General features: G+C 46.8%; 1 protein-coding gene across 7 annotated transcripts; it reads right to left on the bottom strand.

Moving 5' to 3' along the window:
- Positions 1-379: 379 nt before the first annotated feature.
- Positions 380-25,712, bottom strand: PARP16 (poly(ADP-ribose) polymerase family member 16). 7 transcript variants are annotated; one of them, XM_080648763.1, is made up of 7 exons: positions 25,657-25,712; positions 24,867-25,060; positions 12,596-12,733; positions 9,466-9,672; positions 5,775-5,946; positions 3,731-3,872; positions 380-1,624 (listed from the first exon to the last, which is right to left on the bottom strand). In XM_080648763.1, the coding sequence occupies exons 2-7, from the start codon at positions 25,038-25,040 to the stop codon at positions 1,489-1,491; spliced, it is 969 nt and encodes a 322-aa protein (XP_080504889.1). In that variant the 5' UTR covers positions 25,041-25,060; positions 25,657-25,712; the 3' UTR covers positions 380-1,488. The 7 variants fall into 7 exon arrangements, with proteins under 7 accessions (XP_080504889.1, XP_080504890.1, XP_080504891.1 ...); XM_080648764.1 differs by having other exon boundaries at positions 25,609-25,687; XM_080648765.1 differs by lacking the exon at positions 25,657-25,712 and adding an exon at positions 25,412-25,510.
- Positions 25,713-26,049: the final 337 nt, after the last annotated feature.

Here is a 26,049-nt window from a genome sequence, read left to right as displayed (position 1 = left end):
ATTAAAGAAATCATACATAAGGCACACTGCAGTGCTACATGTGTCACTTCCACACTTCCAGGCCAGGTTAAAACGTTTTGTCAAGTATTTTCCTTTTTATAATAACACCATATAATGTCAACCTCTCTGCTGAGAGTGTCCACCTGCCCATCTTGCCAGACTGCCAGTCGATGAGGACAGGGACTTTTGGCCTTGGTCCTGCCCTATTTCTAGTACCTGGCACACAGTAGGTGCTCATATTTAGTATATCAACACCTACCAGATGATATATCCTGATGATATATGCTTTCCAGCAAACAGCCACTTCAAACAAGGAAGGAAAAAGAGAGTAAGATTTTGAGCAAAAGGGCATACAAGGCAGACAAGCTGAGGCTGAGCTGTCACAAAGGCGACCTGGTAATTAGGAAAATACCTTTATTATTTTTGAAATGTTCCAATATTCAATGTAAAAACCATGATAGTGGCTTTTTCACTTCACAAATTATAGAAAATTACTTTCCCCGTTCCTTACAGAAACCTCTCCCCCCATCCCCACCAATAAGACAGGGCTCCATTATGGCTGAAGCAGGGCAGGGAGGAGGGGCAGAGAATACAGCAAGTAGAACCAAGGCTCTCTGGGCAGCCAGAGGCTTTTCCTGCCCAGGCTGAGTCCCAAAGACCTGTGACCCCTCTGCGGGAGGCTCAGTCCACGCATATCCGAGTCTCGAAGGCTGAGAGTGTCAGAGGGCCTATGGCGTGGCACTTGTGGCTGGCAGGCCACAATCAAGGCAGCTTCGTGAGAACGAGATAGGAGGCAGGCCTGCAGCTATAATTAGCAGTTAGTAATTTTTAGAAAAAGACACTTGAGTTGCTCACTGTTAGGTTTGTATTTTTTAATCAGATCTCTGATTCCTTCTTTTCTCATCCATGGTCGGGCACAGGGTTACAGCTGCAGCAGAATGCTATTTGTTGATTTGAGAAAACTGAAAATGTTTTGTACTTACAAAGGTGGATGGAATTCAAAAACCGATCCCCACCGATTTTTATGAGAAACATGACTATTCCTCTTGAGTGTCTCAAGTCAAAACAAGGCAACCGCCTAGTGATTTATCGTCCCCACTACGCATTTTCCGCCTTCCAGAAGGCATTAGAGAAAGGGCCAACGTCCGCCAGGAGCGATTGTAAACATACCACTGACAGCTTGGACACTTTGTTTTTAAATGCAGCAGGACTTTTTCCTTTGGCCCTGATGGAAAAGCCAACTCCCTAGGGCTGCTTAGGCAGGAGCAGACAGGAGGGCTTCCCAAAACCTGTAAGTGAGGGCCCAGTGGTCCCCATTGGCCGGAGTGTGGCTGGAGCATCACCAAAGGCAATCGATACATTTATGGCATATGGAAATTGTCCTGTGGTCCCCAACTGGCCCCCAGACTCAACCTGGCTGGACGGGGGCATGGAAGGTACAAAACAAGGCACATGGTTGAGGTGGTCCCCACACCAGGCCCAGAAAGATTATCTCTTCGCACGATTCCAAAAGTGTTGGAAAGTGGAGGAGTTGATGACACTCACTATGAGCAGCAGCAGCAGGTACAGGAATATCATGACCGTAAACCAATGGCTGGAAAACCAGGACAGCTGGCTTGAAGCCCTGCTTAAAAGGGAAAAAAGAGTGATGTTGGCAAAATGAGAAAAACATTTTTTTTAAGTGTATGCAACTACTTCTGGCTCAAAGATGAAATGATGAATTTCATCCTCTGAGTGAGCCATGAAATGAAGCTTCGTGCGTTCTCCTTTGCTCGAGAAATCTGAGGCTGTTTGCCCTGGCACTGACACGCCTTTCACCAGAACATGTTCTAAATGTACAAGGACAGCTATGCAGTGAGCTCATCCTGAGCTTCTCTTTTATAGCTGCTCCTCTTGAACCTCCTATGCCCCATCTTTCCTTAAGCAGGACTTTGGTATCTAAAAGAATGACCTCGCTCAAGGTGTCTGCCCAGATGGCAGCAGGTGGCAGGTTATTTAGCAAAAGCCATTTCACTTTTAGACACCTACAGTTATCAGTCTGTGCTGGGGAAATCCTCTTTGGCCCGCTGGGAGATGATCTAAACTGTCCAAGTGTGCACTAAAGAAACATTCCAGGGAGAAGTGGGAAGGAATGGAATTTTCAAATACAAAGAGCCAGATGATTTTAAACCAAAGGATAATGTCCACCAGACTCAGGAATGCTATACAAATTTCCCAAATTTGAGGGCAAGAGGGTTTTTCCTGGTTTATGAAATCCTGAAGCATGGAAACCACTGATATGTACAACAGGGGTGGGAAGTATTAAGTGATCCCCTTTCCTGTCTTACTTGCTCACCTGCTGCTCATCCCCATGAAAAGCTAGACCCCCAACAATACAGCAAGACCTCGACCCTGAAGAACCCTGTACACACCCCACCATCACCACCACCACCATCACATTGCTGAGATGGGATAAGGCATCTACCATGGCTTTTATTTATTTATTTTTAATATATTTCATTGATCTTTTACAGAGAGGAAGAGAGAGGGATAGAGAGTCAGAAACATCGATGAGAGAGAAACATCCATCAGCTGCCTCCTGCACACCCCCTACTGGGGATGTGCCCGCAACCAAGGTACATGCCTTTGACCAGAATCGAACCTGGGACCCTTCAGTCCGCAGACGGAAGCTCTATCCACTGAGCCAAACCAGTCAGGGCATACTACCATGGCTTTTAGAAGTCAGAAGGCCTCATCTGCCATTGGGTTCAACACTTTCACTCTAAAGATGAAGATGGCCCGGCCCACATGGCTCAGTGGTTGAGCATCGACCTATGAACCAGGAGGTCATGGTTAGATTCCCAGTCAGGGCACATGCCTGGGTTGCGGGCTCGATCCCCAGTAGGGGGCGTGCAGGAGGCAGCTGATCAATGATTCTCATCATTGATGCTTCAACCTCTCTCTCCCGCCCCCTTCCTCTCTGAAATCAATAAAAATGTTTTGTTTTTTTTTTGTTTTTTTTTTTAAATAAAGATGAAGATGAAGTATCTCAGGTCCAGAAAGAAGGTGGTAGTTCAACAGCCACCATGGAAAGTGACTGAATTGGGCAGCACCCAATCCCAGCCAGTGTCCAGCCACCACCCTGCCTCTCAGCTTAATCTAATCAATGGGTTTCAGAGTGAAACCAGAAGCTTAGGGCTGAGGGGCCCCATGGTCTGGGGCAGCCAATTTGACTTCATTCAGTCCCTCATGTCACTTATGTTTACGAATCTCTTTGTCTTCTTCACTAGAATATACAGTCCTCAAAGGGCCAGGACATCTTTTTTTAAAATATATTTTTATTCATTTTAGAGAGAAAGGGGGGAGAGAGAGAGAGAAAGAGAGAGAGAGAAAGAGAGAGAGAGAGAGAGACATCAGTGATGAGAGAGAATCACTGATCAGCTGCCTCCTGCATTCCCCCCATTGGGGATCGAGCCCACAACCCAGGCCTGTGGCCTGACCAAGAATCGAACTGTGACCTTCTGGTTCATAGGTCGACGCTCAACCACTGAGCCATGCCAGACGGGCCAGGACCACATCTTATAAAAGCTTATCCTCACTCCTCACCATGCCTAGCACAGTGCTTTATATACTTTATACATAGCTGAGGCCTAAAGCTGGAGGAAAGGGGATGCTGGTAACAAGGACCCAACACTTTTAATGCAGCCTTTAGTTGTCCTCCTAGGGCACAGGCAAGGACCGTCCTTCTTACCTCTTGGCCTGCTTCTGTGAGTACACCAGCAGGTACTTCACTCGCAGGAGCTGGTTGTTGGTGACCACAAAGTACTTTGGAGGGATGTCTCCCCCTTCACTGTGCTTGATTCTTGCTCTCCTGCGATCTATCTCCTTGGAATCTGAATGAGGAAAGTAAAGCACCACTTTACTGGGGATGGGGTAAGGGATACAATAACAAAAGCAGCAAATTATGAATATAAATGGGTCAAGCCTCCTGGTCTTTAGAATGGAGAAGCCCCAGCAGGCTGAGGAATAGGGGTGTGTGTGTGTGTGTGTGTGTGTGTGTGTTTGTGTGTGTGTGTGTGTGTGTGTGTGTGACAATAAAAAAAAAACACAGGAGAATCAGCGGGTCAGTGTGGTTGAGCGTCAACCTATGAACCAGGAAGCCATGGTTTGATTCCTGGTCAGGGCACATGCCTGGGTTGCAGGCTCCATCACCAGCGTGGGGCATTCAAGAGGCAGCCGATCAATGATTCTCTCTCATCATTGATGTTTCTATCTCTCTCCCCCTCTCCCTTCCTCTCTGAAATCAATAAAAATATATTTTTAAAAACACACAGGCAGGGGAGGTTGGGGGGAGGGGGCTGTAAGAGATCAACCGAAGGACTTGTACGCATGCATATAAGCATAACCAATGGATACAAGACACTGGGGTGGGGGGCAGGTAAAGGCATGTACTGGGGGGTAGGGGAGGCCGAGGGGGAGCTCAATGGGGAAAAAAAAAGGAGACATATGTAATACTATTTGTAATACTTCAAACAATAAAAAAAAAACTAAAAAATAAAAAAAAAACACACACACAGGAAAATCAACAGAGAGACAAATAGGATAAGGAGAAAAAGGAACAAGAAAATAAAAGAGATAGGAGGTGGGGGGAACTTGGCTGAACAAGGAAAGCAGAGAAAAGCAGCAGAGTGATGTTCAAAACAAAAAAATAATCTGGAACGAGGAATAGGGCTTGATCTGAGACATGTCTCTTAGCAGGCATTTTAAATTAGCCATTCTGGATTCGAGCTTCTTAGAACACATCTTCTACTCTTTGTAGCAAGGCTTGTTTAAACAAACAAACAGAAACAAAACTTTTAATACCACGAAAATCTTTAGCAATTTAAAAAAAGCCAAAGCTGTGTGACAGCAGACGTTGCAAGGTTTTGTTTTGATGTTTAATGTCACGGTTTGCAAACTCCCTAAGAATTATAAATGCAAATATTCATGCTGTCTGGTTTAAGAGGGTGGTGTCGGACCTGGGCCCATTTCTCGGTTCCAGTTGTTTTACATTAGAGGCCAGGAACAGTTTTCTCAATTTTCCTTTTCTCTTTGGAACCAACAGGCCAGTTCTGGAGACCAGAATGACAGTTCTGTGACTTTTCTGCCTTTGCAGGCAAAACAGCAGGGGGTACCGGGCAAACACTCTAAGGACATATAAGGGAAGTAGACTGAGGCGGACAGCGAGTCGTCTGCTTCCTGGAATTTACTGTCCATGGCCTCAGTTGCCTCTAACATTCTCCAAGGGCTCCAGCACTCACAAGAGCATCCTGGAGGGACAGGTCTAAACACACGTATTTAGCTTCAATTTGGCAAATATTTACTGAATGTCAAGTACGAACCAGGCTCCCTACTGATACCAGATGCCCAAGACTGATTGAGTCCCACTTCCTGCCCTCAGGAGCCCACACTCTGGCCTCACACACTCACTTTCAGCTATCACATCTCACTTCCTCCCCAAAGCTTTCTCTGAGCATTTGAACCCACCGATTGCTCCATCGTCTGATCTGCCTGGTAGATCCCCTCACCTGGCACTCTCTACCTATCACCTTATAGTAAGTGACATCTTTTCTACTGTGTGTTCAATACCATAAAGAGACTACTCACTGTTTGAAGGCAGGCTCCTGTCCTGCATTGCTCTGGACTCAGCCCATCCCTTAGCATGCAATGGGTACCCCGCCCAACAGTTGGGCCAACAGCAAGAGCCTTCGCACCCTGAGGCCTGCAGCCTAGGTCTGGGCCAAGTGCTCACTCACCTTTCTTCTTGGTTTGGCACTTGACATCTGGATGGTCTATGACCTCACACACAGCCACGCAGCTGAGGATGGGGCCCAGGAGGCTACGCTGCCACCCGTAGCCATGGGGGCTATAAATGAGGGCCAGGCTCAAGTCACTGGTGAGGTAGGTCCCTTCCCCGAACAAGGATGTCTAGAATGGCAGAGCCCACCAGAAAAGAAACAAGGCTGGGTAAGTATAAAATGGAACAGCAAAGCAACACAAATCTTTCTTCAACAGAATTGTAAACCCAGAATTTTCAAGCCTCTTTTTTTTTCCCAGTAAAAGGCATAAACTCAAATAATCCTATAACATCTTTATGGGGTTAACACTAAACACATTCCTATCTGACGACAGGTTGACTGTAGATATACCTGACTAGCCTGGCAAACTAGTAGCTACTGTGATCAAGGTTGAGTGAGAAAATCGTAAGTATTAAAAGTCCAGCCCTAACTTGTTTGGCTCAGTGAATAGAGCGTTGGCCTGCGGACTAAAGGGTCCCAGGTTCAATTCCCGTCAAGGGCATGTACCTTGGTTGTGGGCACATCCCCAGTAGGGGGTGGGCAGGAGGCAGCTGATCTGTTTCTCTCTCATTGATGTTTCTAGCTCTCTATCCCTCTCCCTTCCTCTCTGTAAAAAAACAATTTAAAAAAAAAAAAAAAAGTCCAGCCTGGGGGGTGTGGCTTAGTGGTTGAGTGTCAACCTATGAACCAGGAGGTCACGGTTCAATTCTGGTCAGTGTGGGGCATGCAGGAGGCAGCCAATTGATGATTCCTTCTCATCACTGATGTTTCTATCTATCTATCTCCCTCTCCCTTCTGCTCTGAAATCAATAAAAATATATATATATTTTAATTAAAAGGTGTTAATTAAAAAAAAAAGAAAAGAGTCCAAACAGACCAGAGTTTAAATTCTGCCTATACCTCCAACAAGCTGGCAAGTTATAAAAACTCTCTGGCTAGGGGGTGGGAGTGGTTAATGGGGGAAAAAAGAGACATATGTAATACTTTAAACAATAAAGAATTTAAAATAAATAAACAAACAAACTCTCTGGGTCTCAGTTTCTACATTTATAAAATGGTGATAATAGTGTCTCCTTCATAAGGTCATGGATGAGGATTCAATGAGATAATGTATATAAAGCATCGATCAGGACTCCTGGCACATGAGAGGGATGGGCACTCCAGCACAGGGGATCTTATGTGGTAGTATATGTAGTAATTCCTGCTACATGAATGCATTAGCATGGTTACACTGATGGGCTGACAGAAGCAAAATCATACTCATATGTACTAGGAGGGGGATCGCACCTAAAGGGGGAAGTAATCTGAGTCACTACTTAGAAAAGAAATGAATCTCTCAGACCAGAAACTATAACTGAATGAAGACGCCTATAGGAGGGTCAGGGTAAGTTTTACTCTTTGTATTGATGTTGACCTAGAAAATGTCCAAAAATCTAGAAGGCAGCTCCCTGGTGGTAGTGCTAACTTGGTGCCCTCCATGAGGAAGCATGCCAGGTGAGAGACAAGGATCTCAGGTTAAATACCTCCAGTGGAGCCTGCAGAAGGCCTAGCAAACAAATCCTTGCCCATGGTAGACATCAATAATCAACCATGATGGCCAACATAAAAATATCAATGATGGTACTCATTCACACTGGCTCAGAATCCTTCTCAACACAACATCCAGGTAGCTGCTACCCAGAGCAGCTGCTATTCTGGGGCCACAGCATCAGTATCATAAGACAACGAGTGGACTCTAACAGCACACCGAACATCCTATGCTTGGGAATTGAGAAATGTCTTGTTTGGTGGCACCAGACTTCCACAATTCTAAGCCAATTAAGTGACACTTAAGGGATATGAAACAAGCCTTTGCTTGGCCTTTGGAAAGCCCCTTGCTGGGTTAGGCAGAGTTCCCATGTCTTAAAAGCCTACACAGACCGCTCCAAGGATACTGGATGTCCTCTGATCTGACCCCACATCCATTCTCCCCTATGCCTGTATATATACACCCTTCTAGACTAGAGAACCTCGAGCATGGCTGCAGTGAGCAGAAGAGTGGGAAACTTGGGGTATCTCTATCATGAGAACAATTTCACAGCTTCAACTGCCAGATGTCTCACTGAAAATCCAGACAGAAGAGGTAAGAGCAGACACTTTAGCAAAGGATTCTGATGAGATGCTGCTAAGCAGCAAAATCCCTGGGGGACTGAAGTGAAGGTCTGGTGTACAAGACTGTAATCTGCAGGCAACTTCAGGCTTGCTCCGCTGTGGGGGGAGGCCCAGGATTCCAGTAGCCTGGCCGAAATAATCAGCTGAAAGCCAGTGTAAACAAGCCCGTCATCCTTTAACAAAACCTAACTGCACTAGTTGCTAATCTGCTGCAGCACTGCTGGGAAATCTCTCCAGCCTCCAGGCTGCGGCTCGGGGAGCCAGCCCCTCAGACATGGCAGGTGCTGCATGACCGGAGGAAAGGCTGCAGCACAGCTACCACCCAAACTCCTAGAAAAGCAGTGTCCTCGATGCTTAGCACAGAAAGAGCCTTTGCATGCATTAACTGTTTCAATCCTCTCAGCACACCAGAAGGTGGGTGAGGTGCCCTCTGGTACAGAGGAGGACACTGAGGCTCAGAGAGTTTAAATCCATCTGCACAGGCTGCAGAGCCGCTAAGGTGGTCTTTCTGGCTGCTGTCTGTACTCTCCTCTTACACTTCCCAGAGAGGCGGAAAAAGTGCCAGCGGAGCCCTAGCTGGTATGGCTCAGCTCGTTGATACATCATTCCGTGCACTGAAAGGCTGCCCGTTTCATTCCCAGTAGGGCACATGCCCGGGTTGCGGGCTCAAACCCCAATAGGAGGTAGCTAATCAATGCTGTGCTCTCACATTGATGTTTCTCTCTGTAAAAATCAATTTTAAAAAGCTTTTTTAAAAAATGTGCCCTCTGTGGTTGAGCGTCGACCTACAAACTGGGAGGTCACTGCTTGGTTCCTGGTCGGGCACATGCCTGGGTTGTGGGCTCAGTCCCTAGTGTGGGCCATGCAGGAGGCAGCCAATCAATAGTTCTCTCTTATCATTGATGTTTCTATCTCTCTCTCCCTCTCCCTTCCTCTGTGAATATATATATATATATATATATATATATATATATTCCTTCTCCACTGGCACATTTAAAAAATATATATATATATATTTATATATTGATTTATATATTGATTCTCAAACTTCAAAATACAAAGAGATCACCTGGGGAGCTTGTTAAAGTGTGATTTCTCATCAGGTGGCCTGGGGTGGGCCCTGAGATTCTACTTGTCCAACAAGCTCCCAGGTGATGTGGTGCCACTGGTCCAGGAACCATGCTGAGTGGTGAGGGTTGACCACACACTGGGATCACCTGGTGAGCTTTAAAAGCATGCTGTTGTCTGGACCTAACTCCCAGAGATGCTTCTCAAACTGTCATCAGTATAGGAATCAACTGGAGATCTTGTTAATATGCAGGTTCTGATTCAGAAGGCCCAAGTGGGCCCAGGATTCTGCATTTTCACAGGCTCCCAGCTGCTGCTGGTCTGTGAACCACACTTTGAGTGGCAAGGACTTAGGGAACCTACCCCTTCCCACCCCTTACCCGCTGACCCACCAACCACCCCCCCAAATGTCAGCAGGCTTGGGCCCCACCTTGTTCAGGTGGCAGTGCAGGCCATTGTGGATGATGGAATGGAAGTTTTCTAGGCGGCTCCCATGGAAGGCGTAGATTAGGTCTCGTTCTCCTTTGGTCTCATAAAATTTGGCATTCGCTGGGTCGGAGTACTCGATTTCAAATAGGAAGTCCGGCACAGGGACAGGAGTGTGAGGGGCACCAGTCAGCTTTTGGATCTTTTCAAACTTGAAAACATGAAGGGAGTCAAAATTTTATTTGGGAAGCTGGTAAAATGTGCTGCCAAAATGGCCTCCTAAAGCCCTGGGCTTAAAGTCCAATGGACTCTGTTCATGAGAACAACTGGTTTCATGAGAATAAAGACATCAATTTATAAATAAGTTCAGAGCTTCCAGCTCGAGACTGCCTTCCTCTGATGTTTTTCTCCTACTGAGAAGCATGCATTGTTCCTTCTAACTAAAGATCACTTAATTTTCATAACTTTCACATCTATTTCCTATATTCCATCTTTACAATAATCTCAGGAGGTAAATGGCAAAAATGGCTACATATTTTTCCTCCCACCCTTCTGCAATGTGACTTTGCAGGTGGAATTCCACCAAGATTCCATCAAGAGATGGACGCTATTTCACTGCCCCTTGAATTTGGACTTGGCCATGTGACTTGCCAATGGGACCTTGGTAAATATGTGGCGAACAGAGGCTTGAACAAGCCCTGCTAGCCTATAGGAGGATGAGTGCCTCATAGAGGAAGGCCCAAACACAGCAGCCATCCCAGCTGAAGCCCCAGACCTGTAAGTGAGGCTACCCTAGATCACCCAGCCCCAAGTGAGCCAGCCCCACCCAGAAGGCCCACCCAACCAACCCAGAGAATCATGAGAAATAATCAGTGTTGTTTTAAGCCACTAGGTTTTTGGGGGATGGTTTGTTATGAGGCAAAAAACCTAATTGATACACAAGGGTGAGCTATTTCCTAAGGGGCAATAATCCTCTTTAGGGCAGAAACCACATCATTTCAGTGATTTCCAAATAGTAAGTCACTGTCTATGGAGAAGGCGAAGTTTTCTCTGGGTTGTGATTAAATAAGAAAAATTAGGGCAGCCCTGGCCGATAGCTCAGCTGGTTAGAGCATCATCCTGAGACACCAAGGTTGCAGATTCAATCCCCAGACAGGGCACATATAAGAATAAACCATCCACCTGGCATGGCTTAGTGGCTGAGTGTTGACCTATGAACCGGAAGGTCATGGTTCAATTCCCAGTCAGGACATGTGCCCAGGTTGTGGGCTTGATCCCCAGTGGGGGGTGTTCAGGAGGCAGCCGATCAATGATTCTCTCTCATCATTGATGTTTCTATTTCTCTCTCCCTTCCTCTCTGAAATCAATAAAAATATTTTTTTAAAAAGAATAAATCAATGAATGCATAAATAAGTGGAACAACAAATCAATGTCTCTCTCTCTCTCTCTCCCCCCCCCATCCTCTTTCCCAAATCAATCAATAAAATTTTTAAAGAGAAAATTTAGGTCAATGTAATAGATATATATTTATATATATATTATACACACACACACACACACATTGCTGTGAGGTTGCCATGACCCTTTCTTTGGAAGAACTGTTCTCTATTCTAAGGTCAGGACCACCCTCCTTTTTTTGTGTTAAAACACCCTTTTATAAAATGATGATACATGGTAGGCTAATGTCCTTGCTTGGGTTAATAAAAAGCTGATATAATCCTGGATGCCAACACTCCATGTTTTAATAGAAGTTAACTGGTCCATAAAACAAAGTCAAGGAACTTTATCCTATCTACTTTACCTGCAGCAATATCTAGTAGGTGCCTGATGCCCAGATGAGGAATAAATAAATCTCCATTTAATATGTGACAAAAGTAAAACCCAGAGATCATCTGAGAGCTAACAGTCCAGCCTGGACCTGAATACCTCCCACTGACTCCCACTCCAGGGCTCTTTATGTTACTTTCCCCCCCAACATAGATGGATGATCCTAAACACCAGAATCCAAGATATCAAATTCTATGCCACTTAAGGATTTCCGTCTTTAGCAGGAGCTTATAAAACGGAATGCTCTTAAGTTAAGATTGATTAAGTGAAGAACAGTACAGATAAACCCTTGCTGCCTCTCAGAGGAAAAAGCACCAGATTGCAGATCTGCCATCCCACACTCTGGTCCTTGTTATCCCAGTGTGTCCCTGGGAGATCCGGCCAGACAAGGGACACCAAATTATGGAATGTCTGGTCTATGCCAAAAACTATACTGGGAGTGGACACATTCTGTTATAGCTCCCCTCTGAGGTACCTATTAATATTCTCAATTTACAAATGGAAAAGGAAGACCCAACTATGGGTGGAAGAGGAATTCAATTTTTTAAAATTAATTTTTACAGAGAGAAGGGAGAGGGAGAGAGAGAAAGAAACATTAATGATGAGAGAGAATCATCAATTGGCTACCTCCTGCACACCCCCTTCTGGGGATTGAGCCCACAACTCAGGCATGTGCCCTGACCAGGAATCGAATCAGCGACATCTTGCTGCATGGGTCAACACTCAACCACTGAGCCACACCGGCCAGCATGGCGGAAGTGGAATTTAAACCCAGAGCATGAGGTTTTTCAGTATTTCAGGCTCTGCCTCTCTGTTTCCTAACACCTGGATTAGGCCCATGTTTCTTAAGGTGTGGTCAAGGGTTCGCCCTTATCAGAATTACCTGGGCTGCTTGTGATACCCAACATTACAGAGCCCTTAGCATGTGCCCTTACACATTGTTCTAAGTGTGACAATTCATTCAATTCTCAACGCCATTTCCCTGATGGAAGCACACTATTCGTCTCCCCATTTTATGAGACTGACATGCTACCTACTGCGCTGAGGCACTTCATATCCCCATTTTATAGATAAGGAAACTGAGGTACTGAAATGTACCAAGAAACCTGCTCAAGGTCACACAGCTAGTAGGAGAAAGAACACAGCTTTGCATTGCCAGTGTGCAAGTTCCTGGGCTCCACTTCAGACACAGAATCAGAATCTCTGGGGGCAAGGTGCAGGAATGTGCATTTGCAATAAGCTGCCTGGGTTACTTGGTGTACAAGGAGGTCCCTAGGAACCTGTGATCCTGTAAATCAAAGTCTCACCTCTGACTTCCCTGCACTGTGGACTGTCAGGACCTTTGAGGATAAAATCCAGCTCAGCAGATCCCAGGCCCGTTTGTCTTTATCTTCAGAGGACTGGAGAAGCTCTTTCAGGTTGGGTAACTTGCTGGCATCTGCAAGCTGAAGTGAGGAAAACCTCCGTTAGTAAGGATCCTAGGCAAAATGAGAACCAGGAGCCCTCTAGCGGTAGGACAGCAACCTGCACTTCTTTCAGGTCATGAATTTCCTAAGAGGAGGGACATGTGCAGGTCTAGGATCCCCTTTCCAAAGAATATCCAACTCCAAGTGCTCCAAACACTGCAAGGTTTCGTAACTCATTTGGTACAAAACCTGACCTGAACCGATGTGAGGATCGTTTAATCTCTATGTATCTCACTTCATGTTACATTTTGCTGTAGGAATATCAATTCTGATTATGAGATGCCACCTCGCTGGAGGTGTTATCAAATACATAATATATACGCGGGTGGGTAAAGGGCTAGCAAAGCATGAGAAAATGACCTGCAGTTAATTTCCTGTCAGCCTGTTCCCCTGGAGACTGGATAAAGGAAGTATGGCAACTACATACATAACCAGGCAAGGCTGCTTATGGTCAAAATCACCCAGAAAAGTAAGCTGCACCTACACTGGGAGAAACTGCAAGTCGGGACCCATGGTTTGAGGTTTCCCTGAAAGTGGTAACGTTCTGTGAGGCTTTGCAGCTATGTCTATGGTGTTCTTACAAGAGAGACCAGTCTCTGTAAACATGGGGCTTTATTAGGCCAAAGCAGTTCCTACACACACCCGACATGAATCTCTTTTTACACATGAGCGGTCACCCTCGGGACAAAGACTAGATCCTGGAACTCTGTGTGGACTGCTCCAAGGATTTCTGTAGAAACAGAACCCCTGCTATAAGTTGCAACTTGTCCTAGGGCCTTCTGATTTAGGCTGGTGCCCGTGTGGCCCACTATAGATGCCATTTTAGTTGTATCATTACACCACATTATTGCCTTTGTAAAATTGGGTAGCATCTGAATTCTGAAACACATTTGGTGCCAGGTTTTCTGTTAAGGGACTGGGGATCTAGACTAACAGATATAGCTACAAGGTAACTGTAGCTTTTGCTCAGAAATTATGACTTGAAGCCAAATCTCCCTTGATGGTTTTTTAAAACATCACCTTACACTGGGGCCATCTGTGAACATGCCTTGGGTTGCACCACCTCCAAACTTTGCTCATTCAGTCCCCTGGAATGCCCCTTCCCCTACTTCTACCAACCCAGGCACCCCTTTCTCTACACCCCTACAGCACTCATCCCCTCTTCTCTCTCCCCAGTATGGCCAGGATTCCTAGAGGCCAGGGACAGTCATGTATTTTTCTAAACCTCCTCTTTCCTGGACATAGGGAAAAAGCAGACAGATCTGGGTTTGAATCTCTGCTCCTTTTTTTTTTTTTAGAATAGTTTACTGATTTTTAGAGAGGAAAGGAGAAGAGTCCCCTTCCCCAGGGTGTCCTTAAACAAAGCACTGGACCTGGCTGAGCCTCAATCTCCTCTCTAACATGGGAAGCCCACTATCTCCAATGAGGTTGATGGGAAGATTAAAGAAAGTAACAGAATATCAGGACCTGGTTTATATATGTTCATTTCTTTTTTTTTTTTTTTTAATTTCTCCCTGACAACACTCCCAAACACATTTTTACTGGGGATGTAGCTGGTGCTTCATGAATATCAGTGTGTTTTTTCCATTTACAACCACTAATGATTTTTTTTCACTCTGTACTTGAAAATGAGAAACATTTCAGGGCTGCTTTATTCCTGTCTCTTCCAAAGATTCAATCAATAGCTTCAGACGTCTAATAAAACTATCTGTACATGCCTCGTGAGCATTAGTTTTTAAAAAGTACGTGGGCCCTAGCTGGTTTGGTTCAGTGGACAGTGTGTCAGCCTGCAGACTGAAGGGTCCCGGGTTCAATTCCGGTCAAGGCCACATGCCTGGGTTGTGGTCCGATCCCCAGTATGGGGTGTGCAGGAGGCAGCTGATCAATGATTCTCATCATTGATGTTTCTATCTCTCTCTTCCTCTCTCTACCTCTCTGAAAACAATAAAAATATATTTTTTAAAAAGCACATGGGTGTGTAAATGCTTCACGAGTGTTGGTGCTATTCAGTGGGGGAGGAAGAAAAGTAAGTAATTGTGACTTGAACCTCCATTGCCATAACAAAGATGCATACAAGCCACTAAGGAGACCTAGTGGGACTCGTGTTGGGTAGAGGCTGAGGGACAAGGGGGTGGTCAGGTAAGGCTTTGGCAGAGGAGGTGCTGTGTGACCTGGGTAGTGCAGCGTGAGGTCAGGGCAGTGGATGGGGATGTGGTTACTTGTGAAGGCTCTCCTCCGAGGCAGGGCAGCCTGGGTCCAAATCTGGGTGCTCCTACCCACTACGAGCTGTGTGACCGGGGTGACTGGTTTGATTTCCTGTGTCTTAGTTTCCTCAAATACATAATTGGGATAATATCAGTAGCCACTTCCCGGGATTGCTGTGCAGGTTTATCAAGTTGAACAAGTATAGTGCTTAGCAAAGGGAGGCATTAGGTACTCTAATGTTAGTGGGACTGCCATGGTGTTGTCATAATTAACTGCAGGTGGTTGGTGTGGTTGGTGTGGCTGGCGCCTAGAGTGTGGGGAAGGAAGAGGAGAGAGGAACAGGAGTCAGAAGGTGAGGTCAGCCTTCGAAGGCCTTGGACACCCCCCTTGAGGTCTCTGGGCTTTGTTCTATAGGCAATACAGAGCCACTAAGGGTACCTGACGTGTGCTGCAAACGGTGCTGCTGCCTGCCCAGTCCAAAGGACACCTCCCAGCATCCTGTGACCTCACCTCCTGGTCCACACTTGTTATCCCAAAGCCAGAGCTGAGTCTTCTCTCCCACAATCACTGTCCCCATCACTCCTGTTCTCAAATTCCACCTGTGAGCCGCAGCCCTTGCCAACAGTCCAGACCTGGGTACAGAGAGCCCTACAAAATGACAGTCAGCTAAGCCAGGTCAGTCTGGGGAAGGGGAAAGAGACTGCTCCCAACTCTGAGATCAACCCCAGCCTCACCTGAGCGCCCTCGGGAACAGCCCTCTTCCAGGGCTAGGCCCTCCCACTGCTGCCTGCCCTGTATGTCCTGCTGGGGTCCACTCTTTGCCCCCCACCCCTCCTATTTAACCCTCAACTGGCCTTCCGCAGGTCCTATTTCACTTTCTGGCTACTCTGAAAAATAAATCTGCTCCAACAAGTTAACAAGAATCTTTTTCTTCTTGTGACCAAAACCTGTCTGCATTTCAGCAGTGCCTTTTGGGGACCAAGAACACAAACAGGCCTGTCCCATAAAATACAGCCTGCCCAGTTGAATTTGAATTTCAGATAAATAACAAAATAAAACTTTTACTAGAAGGATAACCCATGCAATAATTACAGCATACTTCACACTTAAAAAATTATGTGTTGCTTCTCTGAAATTCAAATTTAAATAGGTGGCCTATATTTCTTTTTGCTAATCTAGCAACTCTGTCCTTCACAAGGCCCTTGAGAATCTGTTCTGGCTTCTCTGCCTAACAGTACCTCCTGAAACATGCTTCTCACCTGCTCCCCTAGTGGTCGTCAAACTCATTAGTCAACAGAGCCAATATCACCAGTACAACGATTGACATTTCTTTTGAGAGCCAAATTTTTTAAACTTAAACTTCTTCTAATGCCACTTCTTCAAAATAGACTCGCCCAGGCCATGGTATTTTGTGGAAGAGCCACACTCAAGGGGCCAAAGAGCCACACGTGGCCCGCGAGCCGCAGTTTGCCGACCACGGCCCTACACCATTCCTCAAGTGCTCCTATGTCTTTGCTTCTCTTGCTTCTGCAGCTGCCCAGCATGAGAGTCTACTCAGTCTTCAAGGTCAGCCTAAAGTCACTGACCCTGACCACTCCCAACATCTAGGCTCCCCTGTCTCTATGCTAGGCCAGGGTTCACTGTTCAACACAGCACTCAAGTTGGTACTTGACTCTCTCCACATGTGTTATCCCAAAGCCACAGCTGTGTCTTCTCTGGGGCCACACAAAGTCTGGCTGGGCAAATGCTTCCTGAAGGCCAACTCCATCATATGTATTCTGGAGCCAGCAGTCAGCTAGAACCTGGCACGGAGATCAGAGCAAGATGGTAAAAGCTAACATTTATTGAGGCCTTATCACATGCCAGGCACTGGGCTAAATGCTGTGCACACGGCATCTCATTTTATCCTCACAACAACCTGTTTGAAAGGGGAGGAAACTGGGGCTTGGAGAGGTTAAGCCCCTTACCTAGGGTCTTGCAGCTCTTCAGTAGCAGGGCCATGAAGCCAGGCGGCCTGACTCTAGGGTCTGTTCTCTGGGATTCTCTCCTACCAATGGAGAAATTTATAATGGACTAAATATCTTAACCCAAAGGAGCAATTCCCACAGAGCTTTAAGAAGTGTTTGGGAAGCCAATCATGTATGTTTCTGGAGTCTCCCACCCCCACATAATAAATCAAGACAGCTACCAGTTGTGCCGAGGCCCTGTAGGTAAGGAGAAAGATGTATGTCAGGTGAAGTATGAAGCAGGGTCAGGAGACACAAAACCCTCCACAGAGACAAACATTACAAACCACTGTTCATGGCAGTGGAAGGCATTTACCAATAACCAGATTGAGGAGAATAAGTGTTCAGGAGAAAGGCAGGCATTTCTGGGGGGTGGGGAAGAAGGCAGAGAGAAGGGTATACAGGTCAAGTAGGATAGGAATGGAACCTGGTGTAAAGGGGAGGATTTTGAGAGGCTGAGAGAGAGAAAGCACTCCCAGTGGAAAGAGCTTAGCAGAGAGGCAGTGACGTGAACAGCGCACTCGTCCCAAAATATGGTCCCAGGCTCAAATGCCCCCAGAGCCAGAGGGGTGATGAAAATGAGTAAGGGGAGAGTCTAAGAAAGCGGTGCTGAACAGTGACCCCTGGCCTAGCACAGGGCCCAGCCACCAAACTCCCGTTCCAGCTAGTTTCTGCCCAAGCAGTGGCGTCTCAAATATTTTTTTCATTTTTAAAAGAAATGAGCAGGCTGCATTTCTTTAAATTCCCAATTTCTAAAAGGTTAAAGAACAGCCTGTCATCCCACAGAACATATGTTTTCAGCCTCTACTCTGGGGAACAAGGAAGGATTCAGGTGAAGAAGTGGCTCAGGGAACCTGAGCAAGGCCTGAGTGCTGGGCAGTGCTGGGCAGTCCAAGGTTTAAGAAAGGAAGTCTCTCAAGAAAGAGGTGGTTTGCGTGACAGAAGCCAAGGGCAGGAACCAGCAGGGGAAAAGCAGAGAAGAGAGAGGACTGATGACCCTGGAAGGAGACAATTCAACCTCCTCGCTTTGAGTCAGGAGGTGACAGTACGTCCCAGTGGACACTTTGCAACCACCCAGATCACATTCTCCTGGGGAGGAAGCACAGGAATCTATTTACAGAAGTTGCCACAGGTGCTTCTTATCACCAGGCTTAGATGATAAGCAATGCTGTCCTGGAAGGGCTGGCAGCAGGAAAGAGAGAACATCTGCAAAAAAATCCTTGTGGTTCAGTTGGTTGAGCATTGTCCTGTGCCCCGAAAGGTTGCTGGTTTGATTCCTGGTCAGAACACATACCTGGGTTGTGGGTTCAGTCCCCAGTCGGAGCACATACAGAAGGCAACTGATATCTCACTCTTGCTCTCATGTCCTCAGGTGAGGATTAAAAAAATAAAAATAAAATCCTTGTCTAGGAAGATGCCGGAGGTCATAATTACTAGATGTGGGTGGAGGTGCTGGAAGGAAATGAACCAAAGGTACAGCCAAGGTCACCAGCCTCAGGACCAAAGTAACACCTATAACAGTGGGGTGGGAGGGATGGATGGAGCCGATAGGCTGCCAAGATGAGGCTGGGAAGGCAGACTCTGCAGTTATATACAGGTGCACCTGGCTTTGCCCAAACCTAAGGTATGAAGATCCAGAGTCACTAAAACAGACTGGGATGAGAGTCTACTTTATAGGAGAACTCTTCACAAAAGAAGTCATCATGGGGACCCTTTCCAGGAGTCCTCACCCTGGCTACACACCAGCAACACCTGGGAGCTGGAGGGTGGTCTGCTCCCAGCACATATACTAATTACCTGATAGGAGGATTAAATAGGAAGATTAAATGAGTTCCACAAAGAAATAGCTCAGAACAGTGCCCAGCGAATGGTAGGGGCTATTTAATTAGCATTGAATAAGTGTTAGGGACTATACTATTATTATTAATCAAATGTCTCTTTCTACTGCTAACCAATCTGCAGAGGAAAGGCATACATTTCTGGGATGGTTGGGAAGGGAGGAGGTGGTTTCTACTGGAAAGATAAATCCCACCCCTGGATCCTCCACATCACCATCCCATAGGCTGAGGAATCCTAGCCACACACTCTCCGCCAGTCACATCACATCATATCTATGCCTGTATCCATATCTTGTCATATCTGTATATTCCACTTGCCTCTTCAGATATCATCTTTGAGAACAGAAAAATAAAAAGGTAATCTGAGAGACTGAGAACTTTAACTTCAAATACCAAGTATGTACCTACATTGATATTTATTGATTGGACTAAATCTAATGGTTATCATTTCCTCACTACCAGTAGCTGGGTGCTCATGAAAATGATCAAATCAATTAATAGGAAAAATTTTAAACTACACATTTTCTGCAAATATAAACAAACAAGTCCTACTGCCCAGGCTCCACCTCAGATCAATTAAAAACAGAATCTCTAAGGGTGGGGCCCAGACATAAGTATTTTTTAAAGCTTTCCAGTGTGAGCCAAGGTTGAGAGCCTTGTAAAGAATAATCTCCCTCAGCCTATGTCAATTCCATTTCTAACCTGGAAATAAGCATCAAAAGCCTTCATTAGAAAGTTCTGTTAGCCTTCGAGGCAGCAATTTCACCTTTCAGAATTTACCTCAAGAAAATAACTAGATATATAAAGAAGAAAAAAAAAGGAAATAACTAGAGATATAAACAATGATTATGTGGAAGGATGTTTATCATAGTATCCTATATAACAAAACCCTAATATGCAAATTGACCGAACGGCGGAACGACCGGTCACTATGACGCGCACTGACCACCAGGGGGCAGACACTCAATGCAGGAGCTGCCCCGGGTGGTCAGTGCGCTCTCACAGGGGGAGCGCTGCTCAGCCAGAAGCCCTGAGCCGGGCTCACGGCTGGCGAACGTAGCGGCTGTGGTGGGAGCCTCTCCCACCTCCACAGCAGTCAGATATCCCCTGAGGGCTCCTGGACTGCGAGAGGGTGCAGGCCGGGCTGAGGGACCCTTCTGAGTGCATGAATTTTGTGCACCAGGCCTCTAGTTATTTATAAAAGCAAATGTATAATATTGTGAAGGAACCAGAAGAAGAACTCCTAACTGCTGGGGGTAAAAGCACAGAGTAAGATGAGGTTCCAGCTGTGTCTTAAAGGATGAGGGAAAGTTTGCTTGGACAACAAGGGGGGTTATACGGGGCAGCGGGGAGGAGCAGGCCTGCCCTGAGGTTAGGACAGAGAGGAACTTATTTATGTCTTTAATCCAGACATTGGGGAGTCAGCTGTTCTAGAGAGAGCAAGCCAGAGACCAGAACCGGGAAAGCCAGTACAGCCCTCCACCCCCACTCCCAAATGGTGGATGGGAATAGGGCAGGCTAGATGCAAATGCTTCTCAGACTTGTTAAAACAGCAGATCCTGCCCTGCCCAGGTAGCCCAGTTGGTTAGAGAGTCACCCTCTTATGCCAAGGTTGTGGGTTTGATCTCCAGTCAGGGCATATATAAGAAGCAACCAGTGAATGAATAAATAAGTTGAACAACAAAGCGATATTCCTCTCTCTCTCTTTCTAAAATCAATTAGAAAAATTGATTTTTAAAAATGCCAATTAAAAAAATATCATATACTAACTGGGTAGGTCTGAGAGGGGAACATGGCATTCTGCATTTCTAAAAAGCTCCCAGGTGATGCTGCTACTGATCCTCAACCCCACTTTCAAGTGGCAGGGCCTGGAATTAAAATACAGGAGCTGCCCTAGCCAGTTTGGTTCAGTGGATAAAGCATCAGCCTGTGGACCAAAAGGTCCCGGGTTCGATTCTGGCCAAGGGCACGTACCTTGGTTGCAGGCTCCTCCCCGGCCCAGGCCCTGGTCAGGGCATGTACAGAAGGCAACCAATCAATGTGTTTCTCTCACATTGATGTTTCTCTCTGTCTTTCCCTCTTTCTTCCACTCTCCCTAAAAATCAATGGAAAAATATCCTCGGGTGAGGATTAACAAAATATATATATATAAAGGAGCCATTACCACCCACCTCCCACCCCCAGAAAGGGTCTGCAGACTAATGGAGAACCAGGGTATGGGGTTCCTAGGGGGAAAAAACAAACATGAAGTTTGAGGGTCAATGGTCAGGGCTACAGGACATCCCAAGAATGCTACAGGTTCTCTGACCAATAAGGGCTCAGCCAACCCTTGTTCAAGGAACAAGAGCAGAAACCCTACACCTGGGCAATCGCACACACCCAATTTGATACCTCAAACATCTGATAAGCACCTCCCAGGCCAGGCACTGGGAATACAAAGACCTCCCGGTGTAAAATTGAAGTGTTGCCTCAGAATAAAAATATCCTCAAAACTAGGCACCTGAGAGATAATTTGGGGCTTTAGATGGAGAAAATTAATTTAAAATGGTTAAATATGATAAACTGTTTCACATTACTTCCAAGTGCTTTTAGCTAAACAAATAAAAATGATAGACTTTCTTTTTTTTATACAGGAGATGCTTTATTTTGTTGTTTTTAATCCTCACCCAAGGATATTTTTCCATTGATTTTTTTTTTTTTTAAGAGAGAGTGGAAAGGAGTGGGAGAGACAGAAAGAAACATCGATGTCACTCACATCAATTGGTTGCCTCCACACGTGCCCCAATCAGAGGGTCTGGGATGGAGCCTTGACCGGAGGTATGTGCCCTTGACCAGAATCAAACCCTGGACCTTCAGTCCACAGGCTGATGCTCCATCTACTGAGCCAAACCACTACAGCAAAATACAAGATGTTTTAACAGCCCACACCTTCCTTCTTCAGGTAACCACAAAATGACCCAGAAGAAGGAATCCAGACCTCATTCCCTTTTCTTTCAAAGTCAATCACTGACTCAGATACAGGGCCAGATGCCAAATTCTCCACATTTTCTTCTGTAACTCATGTAAACTGTGGCAAAAGGAAACCTGAAGCGTGTTTATCTAAGAACATGTGCATGCTCTCAGAGGTCATACCAGGTCCTGCCTGGTGAGCTGCCTTCTCTTGGGTAACTGCTCCTTAGAGCCATGCCTACAGACAGCCAAGACTCTGTCTGGCCTGGACCAGTTTCCTTAAGGTGCGCAATAAGGAATATGGCAACAGAATGGGCTGGTAAGAATCTGCCTGTGTATCTCCAGGGGCACAATGAGCCCCATGAGAGGGACAGTCTGTCCCTCCAGAGGTGACTATTTGGGGCTATCTGAAGTCTCCTAAGGAATTATAGGTATGGAAGCAAGTGTGAGCTCTATCAAGGGCACTTTTACTTGATTGATATCATTTGAACTTTTTATAACAAGAATATATTACTTGCATAATTTAAAAAAAACGTAAAGCATAAACAAATTGAAACAATTCCAAAGCTCCCTTTGCATTTATCCCATATTCATCAAACAAACCTAATTCTGTTTGCCAGTAAGCCCTTCCAGCAGGAAGAGAAGGTACTGAGCATGCTAATCAACTTGGATGTTTCTTGGTAAAAGTTAATGAAGTGCATTGTGGGGCACCATCTCATTGGGTGTGGCCCCTCAGACTCCTATCTCTTCTCCTGAATAGATCCCTCTCTCACCCTACCACCACAAGGCTCTTTCAGAATTGCATCCTGGCCCAGCTGGTGTGGCTCAGTGGTTGAGTGTCGACCCAGGAACCAACAGGTCTTGGGTTCGGATTCCTGGTCAGGGCACATGTCCATGTTTCAGGCTCAATCCCCAATAGGGTTGTCCAGGAGGCAGATAATTGATGATGTTCCTCTCTCTCATCAATGTTTCTATCTCTCTATCCCTCTCCTGTCCTCTCTCTAAAAATCAATAAAAACATAATTTAAAAAAAAGAAAGAAAGAAATGCATCATGGATCTCACCAATGCTTCCCCAACTAAAGATAAAATCTATACATCTTGCTGAAACCGGTTTGGCTCAGTGGATAGAGCGTCGGCCTGCGGACTGAAGGGTCCCGGGTTCGATTCCGGTCAAGGGCATGTACCTTGGTTGCGGGCACCTCCCCAGTAGAGGGGGTGTGCAGGAGGCAGCTGATCGACGTTTCTCTCTCATCGATGTTTCTAACTCTCTATCCCTCTCCCTTCCTCTCTGTAAAAAATCAATAAAATATATTAAAAAAAAAAAATCTATACATCTTGGCAGGACATGCCAAGCCCTGCATGCACTGGCTGGCCTCACTTTTCCTGCTCCCCACAACAGCCACATGCCGGTGAGCTCCTGGTTTTCTGCCTGTCCTGCTACTCCTCCTAGAATAGACCTTTCCTCCCCTCTGCTCCTTGAAATCTTCCATGTCCCCTAGGGATTCAGCATGGTCTCAGCTGCTGCTCTTTGTTGGTGTTCCCTGACCCCAGCTCAGTGCCAAGGACTGGGGTCCCTGCTCTGGGCGTCCTCTCATATATACAGGCATACCTCCTTTGATGCACTTCACAGACACGGTGTTTTTTATAAATTGAAGGCAAGACCCTCCACCAGCAAAAAGATTACAACTCACTTTATTACAGTGCTCTGGAACTGAACCTGGAAAATCTCCGAGGTGTGCCTGCATAGGGCTTACCCCACAGTACAGCTGACCACACTGGTTAACCACAGCAAGTGCTCTGTTAAAATCTATCGACAAAATAAAGGTATGTCATCACCAAGGCTCTGATATTACAAACTCACAAAACTGAACATCTCAATTTGCAACAAACTGTGGGAAAAGTTAGTTGGCTTATCTTTCTCTGATCTCCCTGAACCTGAAACACCTGTGTACGATGGCCTAGGCCTGAGATGCCCTCAACACATCCCTAGCCTGGATTTCAATGCAACATGTGGGAGGCAGGAGACACGGCCTTTGTCCTTTTATGTCCTGAAAGTGAAAGCAAAGAGGGAACCCAACCCTGACCACCTCATCAGACATAATTCTAAACACCTCCTTAAATCTGTTCATGTGGTTCATAGCATTAATTGATGTTCAAATGTTGAACTCATTTTGCAGTCCAGGAATAAACCCAACCTGTTAATGAGGAATTGTTCTTTTTAGACATTACTGGATTCAGAAACCTAATATTTTATAGAGGATTTCTACATTTATACTCATGAGTGACACTGGCTTATAATGTTCTTTTCTTGTATCATTCTTATCAGATGTAGGATCAAGGTTATACTAGCCTCTTTTACAATATTTGGAAGAATTTGTACATAATTGGAATAACTTATTACCTCAGTGATTGGTAGAACTCACCAAGGAAACCTGCTAAGCCTGAACTTTTCTTTGAGTGAATTTACTAATTCAGTGTCTTTAATGATTATAGACTATTTCAATTTTCTATTTCTTATAGAATCAATTTTGGAAAATTATATTTTTCAAGGCAATTCCAAACATTTGAATTACAAAAATAACTGGTATCTGGAATGCATGCCGACCTTAAAGTGAACTCTGCAAGAAATTAAGTGCCTTGTGAATCATCAAAGAAACAACAGCTCACATATGTACTGTATGTTACAATTTATAAGAGCACTGCCCATATATTACCTCATCTGAAGATCAAGATATGGGGGTGGCTTTAGTTACTTTTGGTGGCTGTGTATTTGCAAAGGGTTGAGTAACTTCTATTTGGCTGAGTCTCGTGATTCAGATCAACACCCATTTGCTGGCCACACTAGGAAATCTTGTGGAGGCCTAACTGTTGAATTCCTCACTTCACTCCTGGAAGTCACTTGTCATTAACAAGAGGAAGCAGCCACAAAATGCCTTGGGAGTGTCCACATTAGGGCTTGGGGAGTGTTCTTAGCTCATTGAAACCCTTCCCAAGGCCGGGCTGGAAATGAAGTCCAGGGGCTGTCATGTTTACTAACCTGGGTCCACAGGACACGTGGCCTGGGAAACAGTGGACAGCGCCGGGCGGGGCGGGGGCGAGGGGAGCACACTCACCAGGGCCTCAAAGTCCTTGCAGTCGTGGCGGGCATAGGACGCGGGAAAAGGCCGCAGCGCGGAGTCCCGCTTGTAGCTCTGCAGGGCCGAAGTGAACAGACTGCACCGCAGATCCGCCGCCAGCGTGTCGCGGGCCGCCGCTTCCCTGACGGCCGCCCAGCCTGAGGGCTGCATCCTGGGTGGCGGCGCGTGGCCTGGGGGGAGACGCGGCGGTTCAGGAGCAAAGGCTGAGCCTGCGGTCAGCGCGGGGCTGGGCCGGGGACAAAGGGCCGGAGGGGACTGGGGTTGCCAGGCCTGGGGTGGAGCTAGGCAGGATGACAGGGGTGAGAACGTGCTAACGAGTGTCTCCTACGGGGGTCTTGGCCGGAGCGCTCGCTGCCGGGGGAGACGGGCCGGTAGATGAGGACAGGTCAGGACCGCGGATCAGCGCGGCGGGGGCTGGGAAGGGCTGGAGATAATGGGGCCTTGGGGATGGGAGGGAGGTCCCAGCCCTGGGGGAGGGTCTATGACATGGGATGAGCCCACAACGACGGAAACGTGCTGACCCGTGCCCTCCGCAGGGGCGTGGGGCTGGGGGCACACCCTGGCGGTACCGCGGGCAGAGACCCCTCCCGCGCGGCACAAGGCTGCGGCGCCGCCCGTGCCTTCCTGTCCCGCCTCCGGCCGGGCGCCGCCGAAGCCCCGCGCTCGCCCGGCTGCCCTCGGCGCCGCCTGCATTCTGCCAGCGGTCCAGTCCGCTCACCGAGCCCGGCCCTCCGGAGGGGATCGGCGCCCCGCGCACTCGGCCTACCTCCCCTCCCGGCGCCGCGCTCCGCCAGCTGCTCCGCGCTCCTCCCAGCACAGCCGCGGCCCGCCCCTTCCCCGCCCGCCCCTCCCAGGTGCAGGGTGTGCCCGCCCACTGCGAGCCCAGCGGTCCCCAGCTGCTAAGTGTGGGCCCCTGGCCCTGCGGAGACACCCACGCTGCTGCGTGCCATTCTCACCGAAGCCGGGACTAGCAACGGACCCAGGCGCCCCTTTGACCCGCCCTTGGACTTGCCTTTGTCACAGCTCCGTGGGCTGTGACTAATCTCTCCTGGGGAATTGCTACCACCTACTTCCTCCCTCGTGAATTATTTCCCTCCAAAACTGGTTATGCTAAAGGAGCCATTTATCACCCAGGGAAAATGAGTGTCAGAGTACTGCA

Source organism: Plecotus auritus, assembly GCF_963455305.1.
Source record: "Plecotus auritus genome assembly, chromosome: 1".
In the NCBI taxonomy this organism is placed as follows: Eukaryota; Metazoa; Chordata; class Mammalia; order Chiroptera; family Vespertilionidae; genus Plecotus; species Plecotus auritus.
The sequence above is the reverse complement of the archived record's forward strand: the minus strand, read 5'-3'. Positions and strand labels throughout refer to the sequence as shown.

Coding starts and splice junctions, on each gene's coding strand:
- PARP16 (XM_080648761.1), bottom strand. CDS start 25,583: ATGCAGGCGGCGCCGAGGGCAGCCGGGCGAGCGCGGGGCTTCGGCGGC. Junction 25,061..25,411: donor CGCCCCTGCGGAGGGCACGG/GTCAGCACGTTT, acceptor GTCTCCCCCCAG/GCCACGCGCCGCCACCCAGG. Junction 1,628..3,730: donor TCACAGAAGCAGGCCAAGAG/GTAAGAAGGACG, acceptor TTCCCTTTTAAG/CAGGGCTTCAAGCCAGCTGT.